The sequence below is a fragment of the Strix aluco genome, chromosome 1, assembly GCF_031877795.1.
Source record: "Strix aluco isolate bStrAlu1 chromosome 1, bStrAlu1.hap1, whole genome shotgun sequence".
NCBI classification, from domain to species: domain Eukaryota; kingdom Metazoa; phylum Chordata; class Aves; order Strigiformes; family Strigidae; genus Strix; species Strix aluco.
Genome location: NC_133931.1, coordinates 113292032 through 113319339, shown reverse-complemented (window position 1 = coordinate 113319339; position 27308 = coordinate 113292032). Strand labels below are relative to the sequence as shown.

At 37.9% G+C, this 27308-nt stretch overlaps 2 protein-coding genes across 11 annotated transcripts in view; one reads left to right on the top strand and one right to left on the bottom strand.

Annotated features, from left to right (window-relative positions):
* The window catches only part of LMBR1 (limb development membrane protein 1), a 78575-nt gene extending 69543 nt beyond the window's left edge, over positions 1–9032 (top strand). For 7 of the 10 annotated variants that reach the window (XM_074831615.1, XM_074831637.1, XM_074831644.1 and 4 more), the window contains one exon: positions 1224–9032. In XM_074831615.1, coding sequence (XP_074687716.1) covers positions 1224–1306 — 83 coding nt within the window. In that variant the 3' untranslated portion in view covers positions 1307–9032. The remainder of the gene's footprint in view (positions 1–1223) is intronic. The other 3 variants (XR_012624071.1, XR_012624067.1, XR_012624065.1) reach the window with 3 other exon arrangements.
* Positions 9033–12146: 3114 nt separating this feature from the next.
* RNF32 (ring finger protein 32) lies at positions 12147–27102 on the bottom strand. Its single transcript, XM_074813438.1, is given in 11 exon segments — positions 12147–12523; positions 15703–15711; positions 18621–18681; positions 18683–18745; positions 18945–19066; positions 19515–19547; positions 21218–21355; positions 24651–24655; positions 26057–26111; positions 26113–26325; positions 27013–27102. Coding segments are annotated over 11 exon segments (975 nt in total). The 3' UTR covers positions 12147–12337.
* Between the last annotated feature and the right edge of the window lie 206 nt (positions 27103–27308).

The window sequence follows — 27308 nt, the reverse complement described above, 5'->3', positions numbered from 1 at the left end:
TGGATTTTTTTAGGGGTATTTTTGGCCTCTTGCTGTCACATATTGTGTGATTTTATGTAAATATTGTGATCAAAATGGAGAAGCAAAGTAATTGGTAAAAGGTTTGTATTTGACACAAGCAGGGAGTTCTAAATCCTGAAGAGTGCAGGTTCCTGACACAAACTGCATTTGTTTTCAATGCTATGCATAACAGTGTCTGTTAAAAACTGTCAGATAGAATTTAAAGAATGAGAACCAAAATTTGTGTGCTCATTTCTCCCCTGTGCTGAAGACTGACTGAGGACTAGAGGTTGGTGGAGCATCATAGCTTATTAGTGGAACGTAAATTCCTGCTTACAGGCCTGTGACCAAAAGAATTAATGTAATATTGGGACTTTAAAATAATACAATATTGAGTAGATATTGGTTTTTTAGTAGTGCAGTCAATTTTGGAATTCCAGCGATGCAAGAAATTTAACTTGGTACATCATGGCACTTCAGTAAGACGTTCAATATAGTCTACACTAAATGAATGAGAAGCTTTTTCCATTTTTGATTCTTAATTTTAGATACTTGATAGGAGACTTCAGAGAGAAACTGTAGCAATCATGGAAGGACTGACATGCCTTTTGTGAATAAAATGTGGCTAAATTTACCATCTTTCCCCACCTTCCCCCCAAAAAAAGAGTAGTTTAACTGCTTGCCTGGGGCAGGACTTTAATTAGCACTCAGAGAACTATGCAATAAGAACAAATGGCTGGAAATGGAGATAAAAAAAATCAGTAGTAATGTAGGCCTAAAAATACTTAAGTCATATAAACAGTTTAAAGAGGTGATGTGGTCATCACCAGTGTTCTTAGTCAGCAATGGATGCTTTTCAGAAAGATGCTATAGTTAAAAAGAAATATTTTAGGTAATTATTTTGGTCTTTCTAGGTTGACAGAGTAAAGGATTGCAAGTCTTTCATGGTCCTTAACATCTAAGTCTGTGATTTAAGCAATGTGAAGTTAGGCTTCTATTGCTTCCATGCTTGTCCATTGCAAGGGACTTTTCTCACTTAAAACGCAACTGAGGGAATTTCCCAGAAGTAACTCTTACCTGAGGTAGAATGTCAATTCTGATCTTAGCAAGTGCAAAGTCCTTAATCACAAAGTAGAAGTTGGTTTATATGTATTATTTTGAATACCTGTGTGTATGAAATATGGGAGAATCTCAGTTTTTCTGTATTGTGTAATGTTTTGCAGGATTAGATAAACTTCATCTGTCAAACAATCCAAGAGAGTCAGAGACAAAGCCGTCTGCAAATGGGCATCAGAAAACACTGTGATTTAACAATCACCTGCAATCAACAGAGCTGAAAACATCAACCTCATGGCATTCCTGTCATCTCATCAACATTTTTATATTGGTGTTGTTTGTGGATAATTTGGGTCCAACCTTGTCTCATTTTTTGCTGCTGTGTGCTTCTGAGGAAGTTAGGTATATCAGATTCTTCTTTCCAGTGAACTTTTGGTCTGCGTGTTTATTTCCCAGTAAGTTAATGCAGGAGGTGCCTTGAAGACTGGAAGCTGAAGAGAATAATGCATTCCTTTTTATTTGTTGACAGTCTCACATCTTTAGGTACAAACCTGCTACCGTTTGAATGCACAGTACCTCCTGTGTTATACAGACACAGCTGTAAAGAATAACTTTGGGACTTGGTTAAAAAGAAAAAAAAGATACACTTGAAGCCCAATGTGACCCTTACTGGAAACGTAAACTACCTGGAGTAGGTATCCTTGACAGTAGATAAAACAGTTTCACTAAGAACGTGTTAAAAATGACAGTAACTGGTAGAGATCACAGTTCCTTTCATGCTGGATACAGTAAGCTGTTCATAGTCTAATGTCACGAAGCTTTCTCGGAAGGCCAGCGTTTTCAGCTTTCTGTTCTTAGCTATAAATGCCAGTTACTTTACTGGTAGTCAGACAATGTCTTATTGAATAGAGTGAAGTACAAGATGAAGACTTCAGTGTTAAATCTGAGCCTAGTATGCTTTGTAAAAAGCTGTGTAGACCCCCTGTCACAGCTCTTGCAGTTCTGTAAGCTGTTGTGCCGTGGAGGTCACTTACCCTACCAAGTACATCCCTGTAAAATTCTTTATGAACTACTGTGTATAAGCAGTACTTGTAATCAATGCAAGTAGCACAGGCCTAGGAGGCTGCAATTGCAGTTTTTTACAATCTTCTTTAATTTTAAGTAAATTATTTCTCTAAATTTATACTCTAGTTACCAGGATTTCTGTTCAGCAGCATAATCCAGTATCTTTCACTAGCCTGTTTTTTAATGTTCACATGAACATGTATATAGGCCTATATGTGTAGATACCGTAAATTAAATTCTAAACTTATGGAGAGGACATAGGTGGCTTGGTAAGTAGAGCATGCGTGTTCAGTCTTGGTGGTATGAATTCCTGCGGTGTTACAGTTTAACTGCTCAGAGGCCTTAGATTTGGGATGGCATTGGTGGGTGGTAACATCGTTTTTCTTAGCATTACTGCAGCCTTAGGAATCCTTCAAGCAGTTTATAGTAAAGAAAAAACCCACCAACCAAAACCCAAGTAAATATTCAAAGTCTGGTTGCACTTCTGTCCTGCTCTGCCACAAGTAATCTTCAAACAGATTGGAATGGGGACACCTTCAGTGTGTGCCCATTATGTAGTGAGTCAGATAATGTTCCCATTTATTTCCCATTTCTGTAAAACAAGCATGTCTGTCTGTGGTTTGAAGTCTTACACGTGATCAAGCAGTGACAACTAGCTTTCCAGTGTGGTTCTGAAAAAAGATAAACTCTGTGTGAGAAACTCTGGCTGTACTTCTGAGATGACTGCTCTGGCCTTTAGACCTTGCTGCTGTGTGTGTGAATGTGAGCTCCCCCCCTAGAGTGCTTCAGAAATTAAGCTCCAGTATACATGAAGATTTCTCAGTTTTTTTTTGCAGCTGCCTTTTCTGACTGGAGCTAGGACATAATGTAAATATTGCTGTAGTAAATATGATACTAGAGAGTTACTCTTTTTTTTGTGTGTGATTAGTATAAATTCAAGGCTTATTAAACTGACTGTTGTGTTGTACTGAGTCTTGGAAGACAAAGTAAAATTGCTTGATTTCACTAAGATTTACAAGCATTTTTTCTGTTGTTTGAGTTTAATGCTGACATTTTAGTGAGAAATCTGAGTCAAAGTTCTGCAATCAAGAACAGGGAGCTGTAATTAAAAGTTGTTTTAAAATGTTTACATTTAAAAGAAGATTTATTATTAGGGTCATCATTCAGGTATTCTCAGAGCTTGTAGCCTTATGTATTAGCATTATAGTTAAAAATAACTGAAATGAATCCACTTGTCCATGCAAGTGATTGTGTGACCAAAATTGTCCTCGTGTCTTAATGGGGCTGGTGAATTGTGGTGTGTGAGGCTTAGTTAGCTTTATTAAAATATTTCTATTACAATTTTAAGACAGTTATTTAAATAAACTAATTTCTTCGGTTTTACAGAGTGTAAGGAATAAATCTAGGGAGTGTGAACCGGCAAAGGTCTTGCTTTTCATGCTTTTGGAGAGATGTTTGTCCTGGCATCAGTGACCCAAGAACATAGAAAAAGATGGGATTATGATGTGTATGTGGCCTCTGAAAGCAAGTCGGGCAATTACTTAAATTGAGCAGAGACAGTTCCTGCTGATAAGCACACAAGTTTCAGGCAAGACTTTATAACTCTATTTCAAAAGTTATAGCCTTGCCTGTTCCCACCCCTCCTGCTGGATTCTGCAGTCAGAGAGATGTACAGGTTAAGGCTACGTTAGTGAAGATTTTACACTGAAACATGGAGGATGGTTAAGATGCGGAGTGGCTTCCAGGTGGACGAGAAATACAGAATTACCCTGTGCAACTACTGACAGTGTTTTGTTTTAAAATCAGCTGTTCATATTGTGACACTGTTCACATTAAAATATGCCTTTGGCCTTGAAAATTACATGCTTATGCAAAACTTTACAGATACAATGCTACAAATATACTATGTGTAAGATACAGGTCACTATATACTTTTCACAGAAGCATATGGTCACTTAAATACAAGCAACTGGTAATTCATTAATGGATATTGACGATACATTCCTAGTATTTTGACTCATGTAGAGTCAGGTGGTCTATACCTTCAAGGTATATACAGCTGATCTTAGTAACATTAACATCTGCCTCACTTCTTATGAGGCAAAAAGCACATAAATGCTTCCATCTTCAACTAGATATCACACAAGACCAAAAAGTAGATGTAAACTAAGTGTTTTAAGTTAGCCGTTTCTTGGCTTTCTTCTGTGTTGGTAGCACAATACTAAATGCAGTGGCAGAACTGTAATATTGTGGGATTTCTAAGTATAAAGCACACATACTTATCACTTTAAGCTAAAAAATAATAGTACTGGTTACTGTACAAGTAACAGTTTTTGCATTCATAGAAAGCTTTGTTTGCTGTCTGTGATGTGATGTTTATCTCTGGCCCTGTTCCTCTGATACCTTTTACCCTGTTTACTGTTTTAGTGCCATAGAAATTAAAGGATTTCATAAGTTGGTTTCCTTGTCTGGTTCCAAAGTACCACCTCGAGTACCACAGAGGCACGGCGCGGTGCTGCAGTCGAGCCTGTGCAGACAGGAGCTCGTGCAGCCATGTGCTGAATGGGACCCGTGAGCGGGTGCTGCAGAGTGATGCTTTCTCCAGTATGTCACCAGCAGTGACAAGTGCTAGGGGGGCTGCAGCCCTCTTCTGGCCCACCAGGTCTCTCCTGCTTGCCCATATGTCTCTGCAGCAGTTGATGCTACTTCAGGTGCTCACATGTGCCCCATGTGAGCATGCCCTACGTGCTGTGTAGTAAAGACAAAAGATGGCCCTTTTCATAAAGAATATACCATCTAAATTAGAAAGGAGTAAGGTAGAAACAAAGAGCAATTGGCTTCTTCATGCATGTGACTTTCCTTGAATTTTGTGAGAATCTTATAGGTTATTTTCCTTTCTCTTTCTTTTCCTCCTCTTCCAGAAGCTGAGGTGGTGTATGTACAGCAGCTGAGCCTTATGCTTAGTGGACCAGAATCTACAATTTTGATAGACTGAATAGAGGAAAACAGTTAAATCATATTGTTTTACATAGACTCTGATTTTTAAAACAGAGGTTTTTTAAATCTAGGTAAAGTAATTTAAGCAGAGACAGTACGCTAAGGCCATGTTAATAACCCCTTTAAAAAGAAATGTGCTTAGTTTTGTTTAAAAAAAACTGTTGATGTGAACTGTGAACCTTTAAATGCTTTAAGGAAATAAGATCCCCTACCCACTAGCGTTAGTATTTTTGTTGTTATTTTAGTGCTGACTTGAGACAATATTGCATACACTAACTTCCCTCTCCAACCCGCGTATTTCATGAGCTGAAATCTTGAGCTCCTGAATATTGAATTTACTGTTGGTAAACCGGCAAGTTAGAGTTGCATTAACAGCAGTCTGATTAACAGCATTTGAACTTTAAAAAAATGCTGCTTTTGAATTCGTCCCATTCGGGGAGAGCCATCTAAGCCAACAGCCATCACCCAGATGGTGATAACCTCTGCCACCTTTTTCTACCCTGCCCAGTGCCCTTACCCCAGGCAAACTGTCTCTGACACTGTCTTAAGAAGTTGTGATGCTCCTCTTCTGCTGAAGGTGTGAGGAGATCAGCCTGCGGTTTGTCTGTCTGCCACACACAATTCTAGTTGCTGAGTTGGGTTGCATTTGATTGGGATTGCAGACTCTCAGGGTTTCCAGGTGATAGCTGTGCATGTTCTTGAAATGTAGCTTTTCACTTTCAGCTCTTTTGTTGGGAGTAAGAAGTCCTTCAGGTTTTTCTGGCTGTACATTTCTGTGCAGGCCATTCTGTGGTTGAATGGCTTCTTGCTGTCTCAAGAATGCTGCATGGCTCTGCACAGAACCACACCCCCTCAGACCACATCCAGAGAGGATCTTCTATAAGTGTTATTTTAACAATTAAAGCCTGACAATATTGGTCAGAATCTCAGGAAGGAGAACACATCTTGGGAATTAACACTGAGTGTCACTTCCAGAATCCCCACTGTGCCCAGTAATTGGGAAGGGGTGAGGTGGGGGAAGTGACATGGAGCTCACCTGTGCAGACAGTCTGTTTTTCATTCTTTTCCTAGTCAATCCTTAAGATTCTATATTACTAAAAATATATTTAAAATCCTTAAGAAATTCAGGGGCTGATAAAACTTTTTTTCTAAATCTGGCCTTAATTCTTTAAGACATCTAACATCTTGGCTTGCTTTCCTTTTTTATGTTTTCAAGTCATTCACTATCTTATTTGGTGGCATTGATGTTCGGAATATATGCTCTTGATGTAGACAAAACGTGAACTAACAGAGCAAGAAGAATCTACATAGATCTGATACATACCAGAAGGAAACTTAAATGGGAAGATTCTTTTGAAATATTTCACAATTGAATCTCCTAAAACTCTTCTTTCAAAGAGAAACACATGTATCATTAGTATATGAACGTTAATCGCACATCCTCTAAATACGCCAGTAATTCACTAACAGTGAAAAGAACTTAAATTCTTAAAATCTGTTTTTTGATTCACAGTGCAGCAGTATCCTTCACTTTAAATTTATAGAAGTCTGTGAACTTTTGAAGACAGCTCTGTCTTGGCAACAGAAAAGCTGGGGATGCTTTCTAGTTCTGTGTTAATTACCATATTTTTCTAAGTAACTTTTTCAGTTTCACTTATTGCTCATAGATTTTTTTTAAATATACATAGCATTAAATGGTTTAACAAATATAGAAGGTCATTCCAAACAGTTAAAGGGATAGCGTCAGAATATCCTGTAAATGTTGATAATTCTAGCATATCTAATTCCAAGCTGCTTAAAAGCTGTATCTATATGAAGGCCTCATGTAAACATAGACATTAGGAAATCCCAGTTGTTAAAAGGCTTTAATTAGGTATCTAACTATTCATTTGTACCTATAGGAGCACTTTGGGATACTGCTTCTAAATGGCTTCCAAATGTTTCTGGTATATTAAGCTCAAGTGTTGCTGTTGTTTCCACCTCCCCACCCCCCCCTTACATTAAGTTTTCTGGTTGGCATCACTGGATGAAGTTCCTTTCATGAACAGTGCTTTATTTTGCATTCCTCATATATTCAGTGCTTTCATAGATAGCAGCTATTGAAGTATCAGGGCAATTGCTTTGATTTTAATATATTTCTTGTCCCACATAGTCTATGCAGAGACATTCTGTAGTTAGAAATGTTCTTCCATTATGAAAATGTTAGTATTTTATTCATTCGTTTGTACTTGATCTTTTTTTACCACTAGATTCCGTGAAAATGATCCTGTCATTAGAATGGGTCCTCTAACAAATTACCAAGAGCTCATGTAAGTTTGAAATAGGAGTGACATGAAAATGGTTTTGTCATTGCATATAGATGTGCTTTTAACTTTCAGTAGTGTGAGGCAACCAGCCCACTTCTCAGAGAGAGAGAGTAATGTGCTTGTACAGCTGATTTGAGCCCATGCCGATACTCTGGTGTAGCTGACGTTCTGTGGAACCACTCCTCAGTTACTGTCCTTGTAATCTGTAGAGTAAGACTACAGCTCTTGATGTGTGTGGCTGCCTCACTCGACTGGCGATTGAGACGCATCGTTCTGGTGTGTCGGCAGTGCATAACTGTCATGTTTTGATCAAAGCCAGACTTTGCATGGTGCCAAGGTAAGACTCTTTGTTTTCTGTACCTTTTGTGGTTCACATGTATGAGCACATTTTGGACCTTCTCTCTCCACGTAAAATGATCATTCAGAAGAGTGGCATGATGGCCATACCTGTATTCTGAATACAATGGGTGTATTTAAGTGCTTAAGGAGAAAATTAACTGGTTCATGACTTGTTTTCCCCCTAACCACAAATTTTCCCAGTCTGGGCCAAAATATTTAGATTCACAAAATCTGTGTGAGTAACCTTCTCCTCCCTGGCTTTATATAGCAAAACAAAGTTGAGCCACTTTTCATTTTTTAAAGGTAAGCTTCAAGGTATTTTTGTTTTATGTGGCCAGACTTCTATTGCTTTTGCTTTAAAAACAAATGGATAGAAAATGAAGATACATTTGGGTCATGGACTTCAAATTTTAAAGTGTATGAAACACATACTTGTACACAAAAAAATATGGCTGGATTTCCTTTACTTTCTTGTGGGTTTAGGAACCCAACCCTATGTTTGTTACCCAATAGAAAACACGCATTACGCTTGTCTTCACAAAGCTTTGTCTCCAAAATTCCCACTGAGGAGGCTGCAGATGTTCTCAGAGTGCTGCTGGCCATCTCGTCACACGGGATCAGCTTCACGTGGACTTGGGTGACATGACCATAACAATATATTTCTGAACTAGCATTTCTATGGATGTTGCTGCTGCTGGCACTGTAACAATGGCAGCAGGTAGCTTGTCATGCACTTTCAGATTTTTCACTGCAGTGTTACTGGTTAAGATTTCAGTTTACTTAAAAAAAAACAAAAAACAAAATACCACCAAAAACGCACAACCTTAACTCCGAGCTTGAGAGATAGTGAATGGAATCGGTGGTCCCCTCTTGGCCCAATTTGTGCTTAAGGCTTTGTAAACTCTGCAGTCTTGAGCAGCTGATGTTTCTTTCACATGGATGTATCTTGAACCGAGGTTAAATGTAGCTGAAAAATTATGCTTTCAGTGTTACTTCAATGAGAACAATTTTCTGTGTACATACCTTCTCCCCACCAAACCCTTCCTGGTTTATTTTAGGTCATCCAGACAATGTTCTCAGTTATGGATACTTTGCTGTGTTACAAAACAAAATGAAAATCCTTGCTGCCTTAGCCAGGTTGATTTTTTTTTTTTTCTGTGAAAAGCAGTGGTAATGTGTTTTTTCCTTTGTTTGAAATGTTACACTGAATGTTTTGTAGGAAGATTTTTTTTTTACTGTGTTTTCAATAAAGTTAAAGTGTGATTCATAGTGGCGTTTTGCATTTTTTAAAAACACAATTTATTTTAAACAAAAATCTGTGGCATTCTAAATTACCCTGTCAGTAGCTGGTGTGAATAGTTGCATTCCTCTCTCTTCTTTCTTCCTCCCCCCAATTTCACATGCTTTGAAGATTCTCAGGTTTTTAAAATACATGATATATGGTATGTGATGTAGATTCCTGTACATTCAGAGGCATTACAGCTCTGTGTTTGACAGGTGCACAATTAATCGGAGCACTCTACTTTAGGCAAGTGGGGTTTGTTCATAGAAGAGGATGCTGATTATGTAAAGTATAACTCATTTTCAATAGCTTAATAGTTTGACTGAAGGGCAATTTTTATGTATTAAAAACCTGACCACCATGTTTCCTAAGTTATTTGAAACTGAAACAGCTTCAGACTTTCCATTTCATGGAGACTTCAGGAGTTTTGGAAGTTCAAGAATCACATGGCTGGAGGGGACCTGGAGATGTCTGAGCCGTTCAGCTGCACAGGATCAAACATACCTACATTACTGCTGGTATTTAACTAGCCTGGCAGGGCCTGTCTGCGATGCAATTCCTGTGCTGTCTCTAAGCAGTATATTCCAGTGTTTAATTGTCCAAGGTTTCCTAAATGTCAAATGTGAACAGCCCTTGCCATGCTTTAAGCTTTAATTTGGTTCTCAAGTGTCTACAGTAAGACAAGTCTTTCTGCTTGCACCAGCTTTTTCCACCCCTGAAAGGTTACGTTTCCCTTTATCTTCAATAGAAGTGACCCCCAATTCCCTCAAGTGTTTTACATAGGCCTCCTATCATCCTTTTTGCTGCCTGTGGGGACCCTTGGGTGTTTCTAGAAATGCAGATCTCAGAACTGAACACGCAAACCTCCAAGCTGGAGCCCTTACACTCCATCATGTCTTCAGTACTTTTTTGGTTTGGGTTTCTTTTGGTGGTTGTGTTTTGGTGTGGTGTGTTTTTTTTTTTTTTTTTTTTGCAACATCATTCATTCATACTGAACTTGTGTTCTCAAATATATTTCTAGTTGTCTTTCTATAGAAAGTCTCTATATTGCTACATATATAAGATGCAAGTCATGCTGTACATGGGGTTATTCCTACATAAGTGTGTATTTTGCACTTTAATTTTTTATGACACTTTTCTGCTTCATCTGCAGGACTCTGTCCTGTTGCAGAAACAAACTGAATTGACTTGATATGATTCTCTTCTTGGCAAATCTCATGTCAAATATTAGTTCTTTAGAAGTAGTTTGTACCAGCATTTTTCTGGGAAATGAAGTGAAACTAATGTCCTCATTTCCCCACAATTTTTTTCTTCCTCCCCTATTTCAAGATAGGTTTTTTAATCCCTAGTCCTTCAGAGTGTCCCACAATCTCCACAAGTTCTTGCAACTATCTCTGAAAGCCCTGCAGACAGCCTTCTGGCTGCCCAAAACCAGAGCTGATCAGCAACCGATATGTAAAGCACTTTTTCTGTAATGATTCTCTAATACAGCCTTTCCCACTTCTAGCTTAAGACTAAATCCATACACCTAGTATTGTGGTGACCACCTTCACGCATGACACAATTTGATCTTGTCAGTATTATTTGGAAGCGCCCTATCATTTGTGTAGTTGGTCAGTTACTGCCTTTTTATGCAAAATGAATTTTCTTTTTACCTTGATGTGTTGCTGTTTCATTTTGGTTTAGCTTCTGATTTCTGTCTTTATGTCCTCATAAATTACCTGTGGTGACCTTAGTTTCAGGAATGCATAACTGAAAAGTCCTAATCATGTTTTTATTTCTCTTGAAAGTTCTGAGATGATCATGCATCTTTGAGGGCCACTTTTATCTATGTACAGCTATGGAATTGATCAGAGTCATTCAAGGAGAAGCAGCAGTCAGGGTTCTAGTTAGTAAACGTGGCTGAAGGAAAAGGAGAAATTTCTTGGTACAGCTACCAGCTGCAATAGTGGCAGTCCTTGTGAGTGGGAACATGCAGCCTATCAGGTGTAAAAAAACAGGTGAGGGATAAGAGCAGGGTACTGCTGAATGAACACAATGCCTAAAACAACTCTGTCTCATCTTTGGGAAAGGGAAATTAAAATGGAGGAAGGTGGGAGTGACAGAGGGAGGAAGAATAAAAATGCTGGAAGACCAATAGTGAAACTGAGTATAAAAGGGAAGCAACAGCCCTCTTCTAACTCTCTAAATAATGCAAGTGCCATTGTCCATACAAAATAATTTGTTCTTGGAAGGTCTGACTCTGAAAAGGCTTCCAAAGTTGGAAGTGCATGTGTTGTCAGCTACGATCTATGAGGTAGTTCATTATGAGCTATGTGAATCACAGAATCATCTAGGTTGGAAAAGACCTTGGAGATCATCCAGTCCAACCATTAACCTAACACTGACTGTTCCCAACTACACCATATCCCTAAGCACTATGTCAGCCTGACTCTTAAACACCTCCAGGGATGGGGACTCCACCACTGTCCTGGGCAGCCCATTCTCTAAAGAAATACTTCCTAATATCCAGTCTGAACCTTCCCTGGTGCAACTTGAGGCCATTCCCTCTTGTCCTATCACTTGTTGCTTGGTTAAAGAGACTCATCCCCAGCTCTCTGCAACCTCCTTTCAGGTAGTTGTAGAGGGCGATGAGGTCTCCCCTCAGCCTCCTCTTCTCCAGACTAAACAACCCCAGTTCCCTCAGCCGCTCCTCAACATGTATCAACAGTTGAGGATTTTCTTTTGATAATGTGAGTGACATAAAGGACAAATATGTCACTCTCCCAAGGAAAACTCTGCAAATACTTGAAGAGAGGTATGATGAAACAAATACAAACAAGAATGTGGAACAAGAAAGTAGAACAGTCTGTCTTGAAAACTGATTGCTGTTACCAGAAGAGAGACAGGCAGGATGAATTGTAGGACTGAGTGGCATGATACAGATAGGACAGTCAAATATCTCTTGCTAACATGCCTGAATAAAAATAAATCAACCTGTAGTGAAACAATGGAAGGTAAATAATATCAGCAATATACTAATCTAAATGCTCAAATTTTATGACTGTAATGTATTTTGAGAAACTATTAACATTTTCAGTCTCAATTTTTTCTACAGCCTCTTTGGGCTCTTTAACTGAGTGGAAGAGAGATGCTGTTGAGGTAAACCTCTGAACTGTAAAAACTTTTAAATATTTCTGATTTGGAACAGATGGGCCAAAATTTAAGAAAACAGAAAGCACTCAATTGTGCTTTCTGAAAAGACTGTCATGCCTCAAAAGAGCGTAAAAGAGCTTATAAATGCAAAACTACTTTAAAAGGAAAAAAAAAAAAGCCAACCTACCTGCATCTGGATCTTCTCCCAGTCAGTTTCACTTGTTAATAATTCTTTTCCTTCCAACTGCTGAAACACATCTTGACCTGCAGCTATAGAAGAATCCATCTTAGAAAAAAATTCAGCTAGGTTGATGTCATAAGAACTCAACAGTTGATTGCTCATCTATTGAATCTCAAAAGAAAATTGACTGCTGTTAGATTTGGAGTTAATTTACAGGTAGTTCATATGTGGATGAATTGTGAGTGATTGGACAAGGCAGCCTGATCCGTTGCATGATCTATAGAATCTTGTTCCAATTTGCAGCTGGTGTCCAGTGCTGATTTAGAGGTTAGAAGCATCAGGTCCCCAGACTCCCCTGATAGGCCATTATCCTTCAGAGAAAACACAGGATTTTCATAGCTGAACTTTCCCAAGATAGATGTACTATTCTTAACCCAGATGATGCAGCACAGAAGGTACAGCTGTGTTTGAGAAAGGAAGTCCAGAACTTAGCCAAGCACTGGTTATTGGATGGGAAACCAGTGCATCTGCTGTGGGGTTAGTTAAAGGCACTGATAACCAGTGTGAGAAGAGGCATCTGAGGTGTTGTCATTGGTACAGACTTTTATGACCTACTACCTTAAATATGTTTCTGCATATTGCACATAGGCCTAAGCAATCAGGTGGTCATATCTGAAAATGCTCCCATCTGCGCTCAGCAAAATAAATACCTAAGAGCAATGAATGCTTTCCTTAAACTTAATCATCTCCTAGAGTGCAATCCCAACTCACTGTGGCCGCTTTCTCATTGTTACCACAATAGCTGAAGGTTCTGTAGGGAGTCACACAAATCTTCGACTTGTCTGTTGTGACTCTCCTTGTACATGCTTTCAGCAGCTTTAAGGAACATTTCAACACCTGTACTATGACCATGCAATGTGAGCCCTTCTCTCCATGCACTTCCTGTGAGTGAAAACTTGATAGGAAAACAGGGAGCTGTCTTGTCAGGGAGGGTGGGATGGGAAGGGGGAGGTGAGGTGGCAGAAGTGTTGTCAAGGTCAGACAGCCTAATGGTACCTGAACAGTTTCCTATTGTTTCATTTCACTTTTTTTTGGGGGTAGCTTTTCTCTACCAGGACATGTGCTCCCCTACAACTGCTAAAGTGACCCTTCATAGCATCTCAGAATATTCAAAGTGAGCTTTCCTAGACTCAAAGAAATTGAGAGCCCAAATCCCACAAAACCCCCCCAAAAACTATCTGAAAAGCTTGCTTAACATTCTAAGGTTTCATTTAAACTTTGAATTTCCTTAATTTCCTTCTAAAACTATGAAAAAACTCCCTGGTTAATGTTGGGGTTTTTTTAAAAAAATGTGCAAGTATGTGCAAGTGTGAAAGTGTCTTCCAGTGAAACCCATAATGTTTCTCAATAAAGACTTTAGAGACAAACATTAGAAGTGTCCAGGTAAGGGAAATGGTGAAAACCGTAATGTAAGGCAAGTTGTTTGCTTCTTGATGTTAGATTTGATCCTGTGTATTCTTTTTTTTTATGGTCTGATTCACTGCTAACTGAGACCTGTTATGACTTACTGTATTTCCACATGATCCCTAACACAACAGTATATTGAAAGGATGTATCCATTTGTCAGTACAAACTGGATTTAGTTACCTTGTTAAGTTGATACATCAGCATTAACTAACATAACTTTAAAAAAAAAAATCCCCTGAGCCCCCTTGTATAGTGTATGTATTTAAATCACAATGTGCTAGGAAAAGCAGCAGCCCCTTCTGTACTCTGTGAGAGAATTCTATGTCTAGCAGAGAGCAGATGGGTAATCTTGTGCTCTCCTCATGGCTGTTCACTGACAAGAAAGAAAAAATCTGATCCTATCCCATGCAAACACGTACACTGACCTTCAGTGGTATGTGTAAAACATAAAAAAAACCAACCAAACAAGGATCCCACCACAGGCCTCCTTCAATATTTACACTTGGTGGTCTCCAAACAATCCCAAACGATGACACTGTGGGCTTCCTGAACAAGACATGAAATACTAATGCAGTACACTTTAATCAGGTTATGTCTTCAATATTTTAATGGGATGATGTATTTAATTAAGCAATAACAGTCCCAGTATGTTTTATCTGAACTGTTATTACCTAGGTTCTAGAACTGAATCTATTCCACACTGCAATTTCAGCTGCTCTTACTGATTTCATTCTAAAATCTGACTTCATGAAGAACAGGGTGAGATTACACCTAAACCTGCCATAATTCATGGTTTCGGTTCAACATCAAGTAAATGTTGATCCATTTGAAAACACTTTCAGTCCTGATTTATGCTTGGTCTTCACTTATATTGGTATCAAACTCAAACAGACCTGAACTGTTTTCATAAGAAAGCTAGAGGGATGTAATAGAAGCTAGAGCAAGCACGATAATGATTTCCAATAGCCTCTCACGACCCAAAATTTGAGGAAAAGCAACCGCATTTTAACTCTGCTCTTATCCAGTGTCTATTTCTGTGAACGTGAGAGCAACACAGACACTGTGTGGTCAGTTCCAGGACGTGGCCTGTCTTTCTGAACTACGCGATGATTAGACAGGCTGCTGAGGAAAACGAACCAAGAAGGAGAGCTGAAAGCAGAGGGCAGAGAGGGGCTGGGCTTGCATTAAGCAAGCAGTGCCCCCTTTCTGTCTGTGCCTGGGCTGCTTGTGCCTCTTTCCTCAGCAGGGAGAAGCCCTCCCTTTCTTCCCTGAGCTTGCACCCCATTTCACTAAGTGAGCCTGAAAGTCCTCTCATGAGCCTCCTTGAACAGAAACTGTAAAAATAACGAGGGGAAAACTCTTCTCCTGCCTGAGACAGTGATCTATTAAGTTCCCCTGCTGCTAAGATACTATCTGCTTTGAGCTACTCCTGCAGTATGACCTGACCCAACCCATATCTGTCAATCAGCAAATAAAGTCTAGGGTAGGAAAGAAAAAAAATGTGTAACAAATTCAACCCAAAATTTTTTGTAAACTGGCAAATCAGTGTGAACTATCAAGGTGAACAGAAAGGAAATCAGCATTTTGTATAATTTATTAGTGTTAACATGTTCCAGGATTTAAATGTTAAATCCCACTGTGTTTTAATGCATAATGCTGAATAATCTTTTTTTTTCCTAGAGCAGCTGAAACTGAGTAATTGAATTTATTTCTGAAAACACCGTACCTCTCTATTTTAGGTCTGTGACTTCTTAAAACTTGACTAGAATGGCATAAACTGAATATTTGAAATACCCTATCGGTATGCAAAACTACATCAGTCATCTGTACGGCAGCACAAGACTATGATAAAATAAAATGATGAAACAAAGCACTGAGGTGAACTTTGTCCACTGGGAAGCCTTTTAAAGTGATCCAATGTCAGCAAATTGCTTACTAATGTGTTGACTTATGGCAACCCTCAAAAGTAAAATGAAAAGGCTGGAATTTACAGCATATCAATGAATCAGTTGATAAGCTTTTACTGGTTTAATATCCTCCTAGTTTTGCTGCTTGGAGCCACTTCAAGTTAGCAACAGAATGTTTACCATCTCCATGTGATAAAGGAAGTCAAACGACTAAACAAATTCCAGGACCATTATACTGTTTGGTGAGATTTAAATTAAAATTGTTGGGAGAAATCATGTGTAGGGGAGGAAGAAACTAAAGTCAACTACATCATTTCACAATGACTTACCTTGCTTCCTAAACAATGGCAAGATTTTTAGCAAAGCTGGAGATAATGTAATGCATTTGAAAAGATTTAATTGCACCAATAAAAGCCTATACCACAATTAAATGACATACAGAAGTGACATTTATAGGTAGGATCAAAGAAATTCACTACCTAACATGCTGAAGCAACACCCTGCTTTCTGTGTATAGTAGTGCTACAAAGTAGCCTGCTTTAGCTTCAGTGACCTTTCTTATCTCCTTTGATCTAGATTATTAAAAATTTTAATGAAAGGTGTAGTAAGGGCTACTGTAGCACCCTGAAACAAGTAGCATGGGTCCTTCCTAGTATTAGTATTTCAGACCTTGTTTTTCATTTTGTGATATTTATTTAAGCATATGAAACTTGACATTTAACCTTTGTGATTCTTCCAGAGGAGTTAGGATTATTAAAAATTATTTTTTTTTTTTCCAATTGTGATGCGATTTGATTATGCTAATGTTTAGGGAGTGACATTTTAAAAGCATGGCACAAGTTTAAGAGGCAAAGTTTATTTTAGAAAAGCTTTTTAGCATCTGGAAATGGATAGCTCCTTGTGAAAAATGTCTTCAGTGATTTCATTAACCAACACTTAAAAGTATAAGAGCAAACAGCAGGAAAACTAATCTACAATTCCCACTTGAAAGCTGCTAAGAAAAATAAGTATATATCCTTTAATCACAATTGGTACTGAATTCATTTAAACCTGGCTAATCCATAGGGGGAGACTTTATAAATTTATCCTTAATATAAGGTGAAAAAGTAGTGCCCATTTTGTTCCCAGCAAAATTCTGATATGGGAATGATTTCCTAATGCTGTGGACTATATATGGAAACGATGTTAAATGAAGACCTTCCCACAGCTTATAATCATGTGATGAAATGTGGGCAGCCTATCGGGCTGTTTCTCCCTAAAACAGGTATCTAAGATGGGGGCCCTAAAAGCTAGCCCATTGTAGGTAGCTTGGTAGACTGCTACCGCAGCCATCTGAAGTTCGGTGACAGAAATTTTAACAAATGACAGTCACCTGCAACTTTCAGCGTATTCAGAAGCCTTCTTCAACTTTACTGAGACCCTGTTTATAGCTGAGCATGGTACCTTGAGCCCCTGGAAAACTGACAGCCTTACTGGGAAAGAAGTATACGACTGTTTCCCCAGTCTTCCATGCAGAAAAACCTAAGTGTTTCTGTTGTCTGTTCTAATCATGCTACTTGAGGACAGTCACAGTCCACAGAAGGATTCACTTCTTCCAAACTTAAGTGTTTGAGCACCTTCAAATGTAACATTAGCTTTCTTTAGTTACCTCCATATTCATTTCCTCTGTTACAGGGAAGGACTTCGCACTGACTACAAAGGTAGCATAGCAACCAGCAAGCTGTCTCAGTGTTAAGGCAGAGAACAGTATTTCTTCTTTCTCCCCTGCCACTGTCACCACAGAGGCAGAACACTGGTACCAGTTTGATTGCATCAGACTGCCAGATCACCTCTAGGGTACCAATCTCACTGCCATACATAAATGCATAACATAGCAAGAGAGGGTCTTTGCCTCCAAAGCTCTCCTCCAACAGGATACAACCAAGTAAGCATGAGAAATAGTGACAGACAGTAACAAGCCTTCTTCTGCAAGCACTCTTCTGTTTAACTGAAGCAGTGATTTAAAAAAACCCCAAATAACTGATTTAAGTATTGGTTTAAACCTACCACTGATTTAGCTTGCAACTTGGGTAAGAGTATTTTCCTGGTTGCACACACTAGCTACATTTAAATGGGTTCTTGTGTGGTTTTGTAATCTCTGTTAACCAGGCTGTTGGTGATGTGGACTGGAAGATGGCTTCTCTCACCCCCCGAGGAACAGTATGGTAATTGCTGAGGATGTGTTAGAGCAGTTTTTGTTACTGAAAAGCTGAGCTAGGCTGGCTGTTACTAAACTGGGGGTAGACAAAGTTGGCAAAGGAGGACTTGAGGATTGCACAGGGACTCTGCAGCAGCTGTGTGCTTAAAGGCAAGCAGGGTCATTGCAAAATGCTTGCACCTGATCTGGCCTCATTTGCAGGGGGTCAGGACCCTAATTTACTACAGTCTGACTTGTGTCTGAGCAGAAGTTAGAGAAGGGCAAAGCTATGGAATGCAACAATCCAGTTCAGTGTCCAGCAAGAGAAGGATGACAGTGAAAAGAAGTTATGATTGGTTATGGATTTGTTTCTCCCCTTACTATACCCCCTTCGTATAATTCTATAGAAAAACAGATTACTGTGATTTATCAAAAAGAAAAGGGAAATATAGAGCCTCACAAAAAGCCCACTATTGTTGGCCTAGGCAAAAGGCAGGCCTTCAAATTAAATATTTGAATTATTTTCCTTACTTCTACGTTGTAAAGAGGATGGAATGAACAGACTAACAAATAACCGAGTGCCTCCAGTGCTGCCTGATATGAATAAGAAGGAATAAATGAAAAGGTAGAGAGGTGATATTCAGGAGTTTTGATTTAAGGGAGCTGAATCAGACCAAGAAACAGACGAAAGAGGCAAATCCAACATCACCCTTTCCTCAAAGAATTGCTTTCTTAATTTGCTATCTTTAGGAGGCACTGATTTTCTCAGTTTTATACCATTTTCTAACAATATATCCCCTCCAGGAAGCTAGAGTTCTGTAAGACACAATTTTGCTCAAGAACAGGAAACTCAATTTTATATAATTTTACTATTTATATCAAACAAATATTTTATGCATTTTTTTAACTTTAACTTTTGTAGTGCATTCATTCTGTCTAGTTTCTTAATATATTAAAGTTTTAATACTTTTGGAACATTATTTAGAAATAAATATTTTCCAGTGATAACACCTGTAGCAGAAGTAAGGCTTACCTAGTGCACTTTATTTTAAACAAGCGTGCCCCATCATGTATTACTCTGGTCTGATACTGCTCTGTTCTACACATAGGACAAGACTTTTTACCTGTAAATTTTTCAAAGGCTTTCAGGCATGCCTGAAAAAATAACTTCAATTACGTACAATAAATTTCATATCATTGGAACAGATGAAACAGGATAGATTACAGAATGTAAAGATTGTCTGTCTATTCATCAACCCATGAACACTCTAAAAGATGCATATTTTTATAATGAAAATGTTAAGAGAATTTTGTAAATCTCCATATATTTGCATGAAACTTCATGAATTAAACTATTCCTGCTTAGTATACAATGTATTGCTCAGTTACAAATGATGTTTTCCCATATGGTTTTAAAAACGGTAATAAAATAGAATAAAGTGCTTCATCATAAAATAGTCTTAAATTGTATTTCTTACCATAAAAATCTGGAATCAAAATTACTTTTCAAGATGATTACATTTAATTCATTAAGATATTCACTTAAGTAGTTTAAAATACTCATGTATTATAAGCTTGAATAGTTATATAAAAATGTACTCACTTTATAGAATACATGAGAACATGAAAGCAGCACCTGTTTTTTCAAAGGAAAAAAAACACCCAACCAGACCTGACTTTAAAACATTCTAAAAGCTGAAAAGTAAAAAATGCTGACAAGAAAAATTCTGAGTGCCTGAAAGGTCATCAGTTTCTTTCTGTTACTACTGAAGTCTTTCTGGTGAAAATAAAATTAGTCTTCTATAAAAATTACTTGATATATTAAATCTTAAACCAATATGTGAATTTTGTGTTAACAACACATGGAGTGGCAGAAAGCAAGAAATGCCAACTGCTACTGACTGGAGGAAAAGATTATAAAACAAGTACTTAAAATGAAAGCTGATTAATTTTCTTCCCTTTTCCCCACAGAGACGTTAAATTTCAAGAAGTGATATACATCAAATGCAGCATTTCACACATACAAAAAAACAAAAGAGAAAGCATGTTCACAGGCTACAAGAAAACTTCACCTTTATCTGACCTAAATTCCCACCAAATGCTGATGATCTCCATCCTGACAAAAGATATAGAGTTGGACAAAAAAGGCAGTTGGCTCTTAGAGGAAGGAAAAACTGGGAAAGGAGTGAAAACCAGAACAAGTAGTGTGCACTATTGAGCTGGCAAACACAAAAGGATTAATGGCTAGCAGCCAGCTGAAGGGAAAGCTTTCAGATACAGTGGCTTTTTTCCCTTGAGGGAGGAAAGCTAACGAAACACTGAGGACAAAAAGAATTCCACAGGCATTTCCCTTTTTGTGCCAAATCTAAAGTAACCTCTTTAATGAGTGCTGTCTTTTGCGCTCTCTTGTCAAGCTTCAGACTTTCAGGGTAGCCAGAAATTGGCAGAATGGTCTTTTGCCAGATCCATCCCACCTGTCTGTGGACAATTGTACATCTTCAGATAACTTTGATGCAAAAGGAAGCAAAAGCCCTGTATCTAAGGTTATTAAAAGACCTTGATTCACATCACAGACTTGGCTGTAAAAAGCCCTCAAGAAAAATTAAGAGGGAGAACAGGCAGAAAAAAACACTCTAAAATGCAACGTGGAAAGAAACTTGCAAGTAGTTGGGATAATTCTTCTAATTACCATCATCATCTCTCTGAAGCAGCACTCCTCTTCAACCAGTCACTTGTCCCTTTTGCTTAATATTTTCAAGATGAGAGATGACAGAATCTAATAAAGCATGATGTATTTATGCTTATGCTACACACATACACTGAGTAAAGCCACTGAGGTAAAATGCAAGCATTTCATCATATAACCTAAGGAAGCAACTGACTGGCATAACTATTGAACTAAACTGCAATTGACAAAACTTGTGAAAATTAAATTGTATAATTAGTGAATATTTACCATTCTGATGAATGAAGGCTAGGATCGTATCTAAGAGGAGTTTAAATGAAGCAGAAAATAGCCTACACCTGCTTTGCAAGAACAGATAAAAAGGCTGATTGCCTTCTCTTCTACTGTCATAACTTCAGAAGTGAACAAACACTACCAACCTTTCTCTACCATGTCAGGACCAAAATACTTTCCGAGTTGGCCACTGATAGCTGGGTTCAGCTATTAAATGCTAAATGGTTTCTTACAGTAGAATCTTTCCTTCCTTTCTTCTCCCAGCTAATGATTTTTAGCAGTAACTCTACCCCCAAAAAATTAAATACAATTGTGTAGTCCACACAACTACACAGTTATACAGGTACTTGAGGCTGAAGTGCAAATTCTTCCCTGCATATTGCACAAGGCCGTATGGTGTCTCCACGCTGTATGGATCTCTGCTTTATTTTTACCTGTTCTTCAGCAGCTACTGGCAGGGAAGGAAGCTCAACTAGGCTTAATTTCTGAGTTGTAGACAATAACAACAACAAATCACTGAATAAAACCCATTGGCAGATACAGACAATTGATCTTCTTCATGTGAAATTCATCGATGACACACTTATTTAAAAATACTTTATACAGATACTTCACACAAATCTATCATCAGACAAACCACTGGCAGGCACCATACTTCTTACGATTAATTAGCTGTTCAGTAATTGTCAGAACCTCTTTTACATACAGGATTTATACAGGAATTTTTTAAAAATGTAAACTTTTATTTGCCAAGTAATATGAATTTATTTTGACAGCTTCTCACAGCCATTAAGATGGGGATTATTAACTAGACGATGTAACAATGCACAATAACATAATTTCAAATCATCAGTATAAACAGAATCTGCTAGAATTCATTTAGGAAGGTTTCTTCAACATTGCATTTTTGCATTCTTAAAAATAAAAATTAATAAAGTGGTATAATAAAAAACTGTTGCTGGCACAAAATACTGAAGCGTAATGAGAGTGTGACAGATGCAAGAGAAATAAAGAGCATAAAGAAACAAAGAGATGGTCACGAGACACCAGTGATCGTGTCACTATTGATAGCTGAGCTTGTCGATCTCAGATGAGAACTGTGAGGAGCCTTGCTGCATGTCCATATGAAATCTCTGCCTTCTCAAAGAAGGAATCAGTGAAAATACTTACAATATTCCCCCCTGCCCCCACAAATGGCAGATAAAGTCCAGTGTCAGTAGTAAAAAGACGCTAGTAGGTACAGCAAAGAACAGATGTTTGTCATCTTTGAAGAGCACAGGAAGCAGCTTGTGTGGACTGACCAAAGTCAGTGGAGGAATGTCCAAGGCATGTGTAATAAGCCAGTAACATGAGTCCATGATGAGGCCTCAGTGGTATTTGCTAAGACAAGAAAGGAAGAGGGACATGCAATAGTCTGAATGCAAGCTGATAACCCCTAGATGAGAGGTTTAGCTCTAAATGGGAAGGAAAGGGTCAACTCTTTCACTCAGACTGAAATCTTTGCATAAAGCAGACATTAATAAGCAGCACTTATTTGTTCTGTATAATCTTTCAAAACCCCATCAGATAGCTTGTATATTCAAACCCATTATAGTAGTCAGTTGTGAAGAGAAAAGGAATCCTAACGAACCAAAGAGCTGGGTTTTGGCCATCCACTTGAGCAAGTATCTCATTATTCTAGGGTAGGATTTGTTAATTTTTGAGACAGAAATTCTGCTCCGGAGCTCATCCATCTACAGATGTATATCGTTAATCATTTAAAATTTGCACAGAACTGCCTTTGATCTTTTTAAAGAACTTTTGTGAGGTACTAAAGGAATTACTTTCTTCCCTTTAGTTGAACTATCTGCCTAACCTACTTCCTTGTGAGCTCATGACATCCTTCAAACGTAAATCAATTTGATTAGATTTAGAACATATCTTAGAATAACAGGATGGCTTTGAGATTTCAAGCTGGGTCAGTTTATGCTTTTGGAACAGCGTGGGAAGTGCTTTCCCTACATATGGTTTAGTTCACACAGACCTCATCTCATTACTTTCGTTACCGTTGTAAAGGTATCGAGTCAAAGGTAAGCAATGCACGTAAACCTAAGTATCGGAAGAAAATCTGAATCAATGAATGTTGCAGATTACATTGGTGGTCACATATGAATTGTCTCAGAGGCACGCTGTTTCAGTTCCTGGACAACTCGACACCCAGACACAAACACAGCACCTCCACACGTGCAGGAGCTCACAGCTCTGCCTGCAGGCTATGGGCTACAATTCAAACCACTCCGTGTCAAGCAGCAAAGTACGTACCTGTGTATTTATGGCATTGTAATTTAAGAATGTAAAATATACACTGTATTAACATAAAATAGTATTGTCTATCAATTCTGGTGCAGTAAAATGCTTTTATCTGGTGCTCTTGATGGTGAAAAATAATACGAGCTTTAAGAGAAATATGAAGGATTCTGCAAACTTTTTAGAGTCTAAAAACTAGTTCAGAACATGTATTTTGCTTAAAGCTGACATATGAATTGCTGAAATTGGTAGCTGAGTGGCAAGGAAGTTTTCCTAACCAGGAGTGCTTTCCCTCTTGACCATTCAACTCTTGAAGAGCATATATTGCACAGATCAGCGTTTCTGCTACAAAGGAAGAATCAAATTATAAAATGCAGGATAAAAGTTTCAGTAAAAACATATACAAAGTTTCATCTGACAGTAATACCTAAGAGCTATCAGTGAATGAGTAAGGAAACAAGATCCCGTTTTGATAGTCCAATATACACAAGCGATGGTCTTCACGATGAGAAAATCTGGATACACAAGAAGGGAACAAGGCAGCAAACCAGTCACAGCATGAAAGACAGTATCTTAACATAAAAAATGCCTGCCCTTGATTTTCTTCCAAGCACTGTGGTCAGAGACTGTTTTAAGGAAGACAATGAGATGGCTTTGTGGAAAGCCTTTTGGATACCCCTGGGGTAAGAAAAAATACTTATTTAAAACTTTCACAAATGGATGATGAAAGCTGTGAAATAGGAAGAGATTGGCGGCAAAACCTAACTTCTAAATAATATAAACCAGATGGGATATTTGTGAGGGACAGGTTATACAGGTGTTTAGAAGGAAAGCTTTTATACAACATAGTTGATGAAGGAAAACTGGCAGCGGGACACACAAGAAGGGATATGTGGTTGAAGCAAAAGGCTCTATGAAGATATCTCAAAGCAGCACTTTGAATAAATACAAGCAATGAAAGCCTACATTTATCACAGCTCAAGACATCCAAGAGTTTTCAACCTTACGCACCAAATTTACAAGCCCAACCCATTTACTGACACACCCATTTTACAGCCAAGCAAGTTATCTATCCTAAAATGAACACTAGCAAAGTGATTACATACATTAACCTTTAAACTATTATTATCTGATTTTAGGACCCAAGTCCCTATCGAGAAAAATTTAATGATAGCGGCCTGTGATTTTGTTTGATTACCCACAAACTCATGAAGAAAAATTTGCATTAGATTACATTTTCAAAGTTGTTTCACAGCTGTAAGGTTTAAACCACACAATCCTTATTAAGAAGAGAAAGTTTGACACAAGCATTTTAAAATAATGTGAGACTATAGGTGAAGATACTAATAAGCAAAACCCAGAAACAATGGCAATCTTTCAGCACGTTCTTCTGCATCACTTGCACAAGCATTCATATGGGACACTTCAGTCAATGCTGTGATTTAAAGAGAAAACACTTTGTCTTTCTTATAATTGCAGAGAACATGCTCACACTTGGGCTGCATTTTTTCACCACAACCTTTAGCTTCCATAATCACTCTTTATTTATATTTGCGTTAACCCCAGTACCTCTCTGGTGTTTTTTTCCCCTCCACTATCCTCTCTTCTTTCAAATTCCTCTTTAAAACGAACCAAAGGAAAAACCCTCCCATCTTTAGAACTATAACCATGTAAACATACTAATAATCACCTTGTCTTACTACCTTTGTCCTATCACTTGTTACACTCACTTGTTGTGTATTATCTTAAGTTACCCTCTTAACCTTCAGCTGATTCCAAAAGGCAGATGCCTGTGCTTGTATGGAGCCTCACTGATTTACATGGTTCTCTTTAGAGCTGGGGCTACTGTGACAGTTACTATAGCAAAGGCAACATGATCTTCAGAGAGGCCTAAGGGCATTTTTATGAAAAAGAATAAATAAAACAATTATTAATGATGATGAAAGTTTATTATGCTTAAAGCTGCAAACTGTAGAGCCAGAAGGTCCTTTAAGAAATGCCTAATCATGACAAGTGGAAGGATGGAGACAAGAAGATGTTTGCGGCAAGAATACTGTTGAAACCTTTAGAAAAGGGAAATATAAGACTGAAACTGATAGGTGGGAAACACATTTGGACTCCTGGTCTGTTAAGATGCTCCCTGGCTTTGTTTTTTTAAGCAATACTGTCTGTCGCTGCTGTACAACTGTATTATTATACTACTATTTAAAATGAGTTTTCTCACCAGGCATCATTCCAAGCCCTCACATCTGTGACTTTTATCTTGTTGCATGTTTGCTTCTAAATTTGAAAAAGGTATTTAACTACAGGTGTTAATTCTTCCTGGGTTTAGCCCCAGGACCATTGTAAAAGCAAATCTTTTTAACTTTGAGTAAAGGTGGGTATATATTAACAAAGAATACATTTAATGCAGCACTAGTAAATGTCTTTTTACTGAATAAGGAATAAACCATACCATTTCAAATAGACTTAAAGAAAAATCTTAATAGTAAAACATTCTCCCAGTAAATACAGTATCAAAATCATTGATATTTGCTTGAGAATATAAGGTGAAGTTATGACAGTCAATATACAAAACATTAAAAAAAAGGGTAAAAGACTTCCTGCCTCTTAATGAAGAATTCTTCATCAAGACGCACTAGCTTCCTCATTTTTACCTTCATTGTCACAAGGATAATATTTTTTTATTACATTTCAGATATGAAAAGACACATTCAAGCCACCGATGGCAACTCCATTGTTTACCTGATGGCCTAAACTGACGAATTTCGACAAATTTTAAAACAAGATTTTATGCCATTTAGCATTAAATTATCTTATTGGACAGAAAGCTTAGCTTTCTCATTTTAGTTTATTTTAAATAAAAACAAAAATTAACAAATCAGAATATAATGATTTACCTAATGTTAGCTGTGGAAGACTGGGATCAAGAACATACTCCTTTTCTGCATCTTCCTTGGTTTTGTGGCGAGAGCTTTTTTCTTAGTCCAGTATCTACTGCTGCTCTGACCACTTCTTTGTTCACAGGTTTGTAAATGTTCTTGGTATTCCTTGTCCTTGGCTTAAAAGAATCTGCTAATGAAAGATCCTGGAGCTGATGGCTGTGTATCAGATGATTGTGTAAAGCAACTGCAAAAACTGCTGTTGTCTCTCCTTTGTAGGAGCGGCCCTAAAAAGAAAAAAAAAAACAAATCTTGAATAATTATTGTTATAAATTATTAAAAAACTTACATATGATACTAAATTAAAAGAAATTCTGCCAATATTTTTGACTTGTCAAAGGCTTTCACACACATGCAACTCCTGTACTTGAAGCCTAACATACAATTACCATTATATGAAACTTAAGATTGATGTTTCTAACACATCCTAGTTTTAACTTATAAAAAGTCAAATGAAATCTTTGATTTATCATTTATATTAAATAAAATAGCAGTAATTTTTAAGTTTTAATTACTGAGCCTGTAATTATTATATGCAATAAACTCATTATGGACTATAAAAGTTTGGCATGCCCAAACACATTTTTACATCAATGTAATTAAAAACAATCCCAAAGGCTAACCTTGCCTTCCAGAACGCTGAATATAAACAAGAATGTATTATTTTCATCCTGGGAATGGGTTTATCTACGTATTCCTTCATTTCTCCTCACCCTTCTGCCTTATTTTTTAAAGATGTGAAATTGTACCTTGTCAAAATCATGATGCTCCATTGATAATCTTTACCTGATTTTACAGGATTTGTGTGGCTCTATAGACATGTACAAGAACTTGAATAGTATGTCTCAGCAGAAACAGCCTCATCAGTAGCAAAAGGGAAACCTACAAATTCACTCATTTTCTCCTAGGCCTACCATGGCAGACAGCTTAACGTGTATTCCAAGCAGAGAAGTTAACTCTGGATCCATAAACCACTGCTGGTGCCCTTCTCCTGACAGCCTCATCTCACCCCCAGGGGGCTGCCAATAACGTACACGGAACAGCTTCACAACGAACGGTGGTAATCACAAATTTCAAGCTGAACCGAGGAAAAAATATGGCTGCAGCAATAAACCCGGTGAACTGTTCTGCCAGATTATTTTAGTGTAGACAAGGCAGCCTGTGATACATAGAGCAAGGATGATGTCAGCAACCCCTCTGGGGCTGAAAC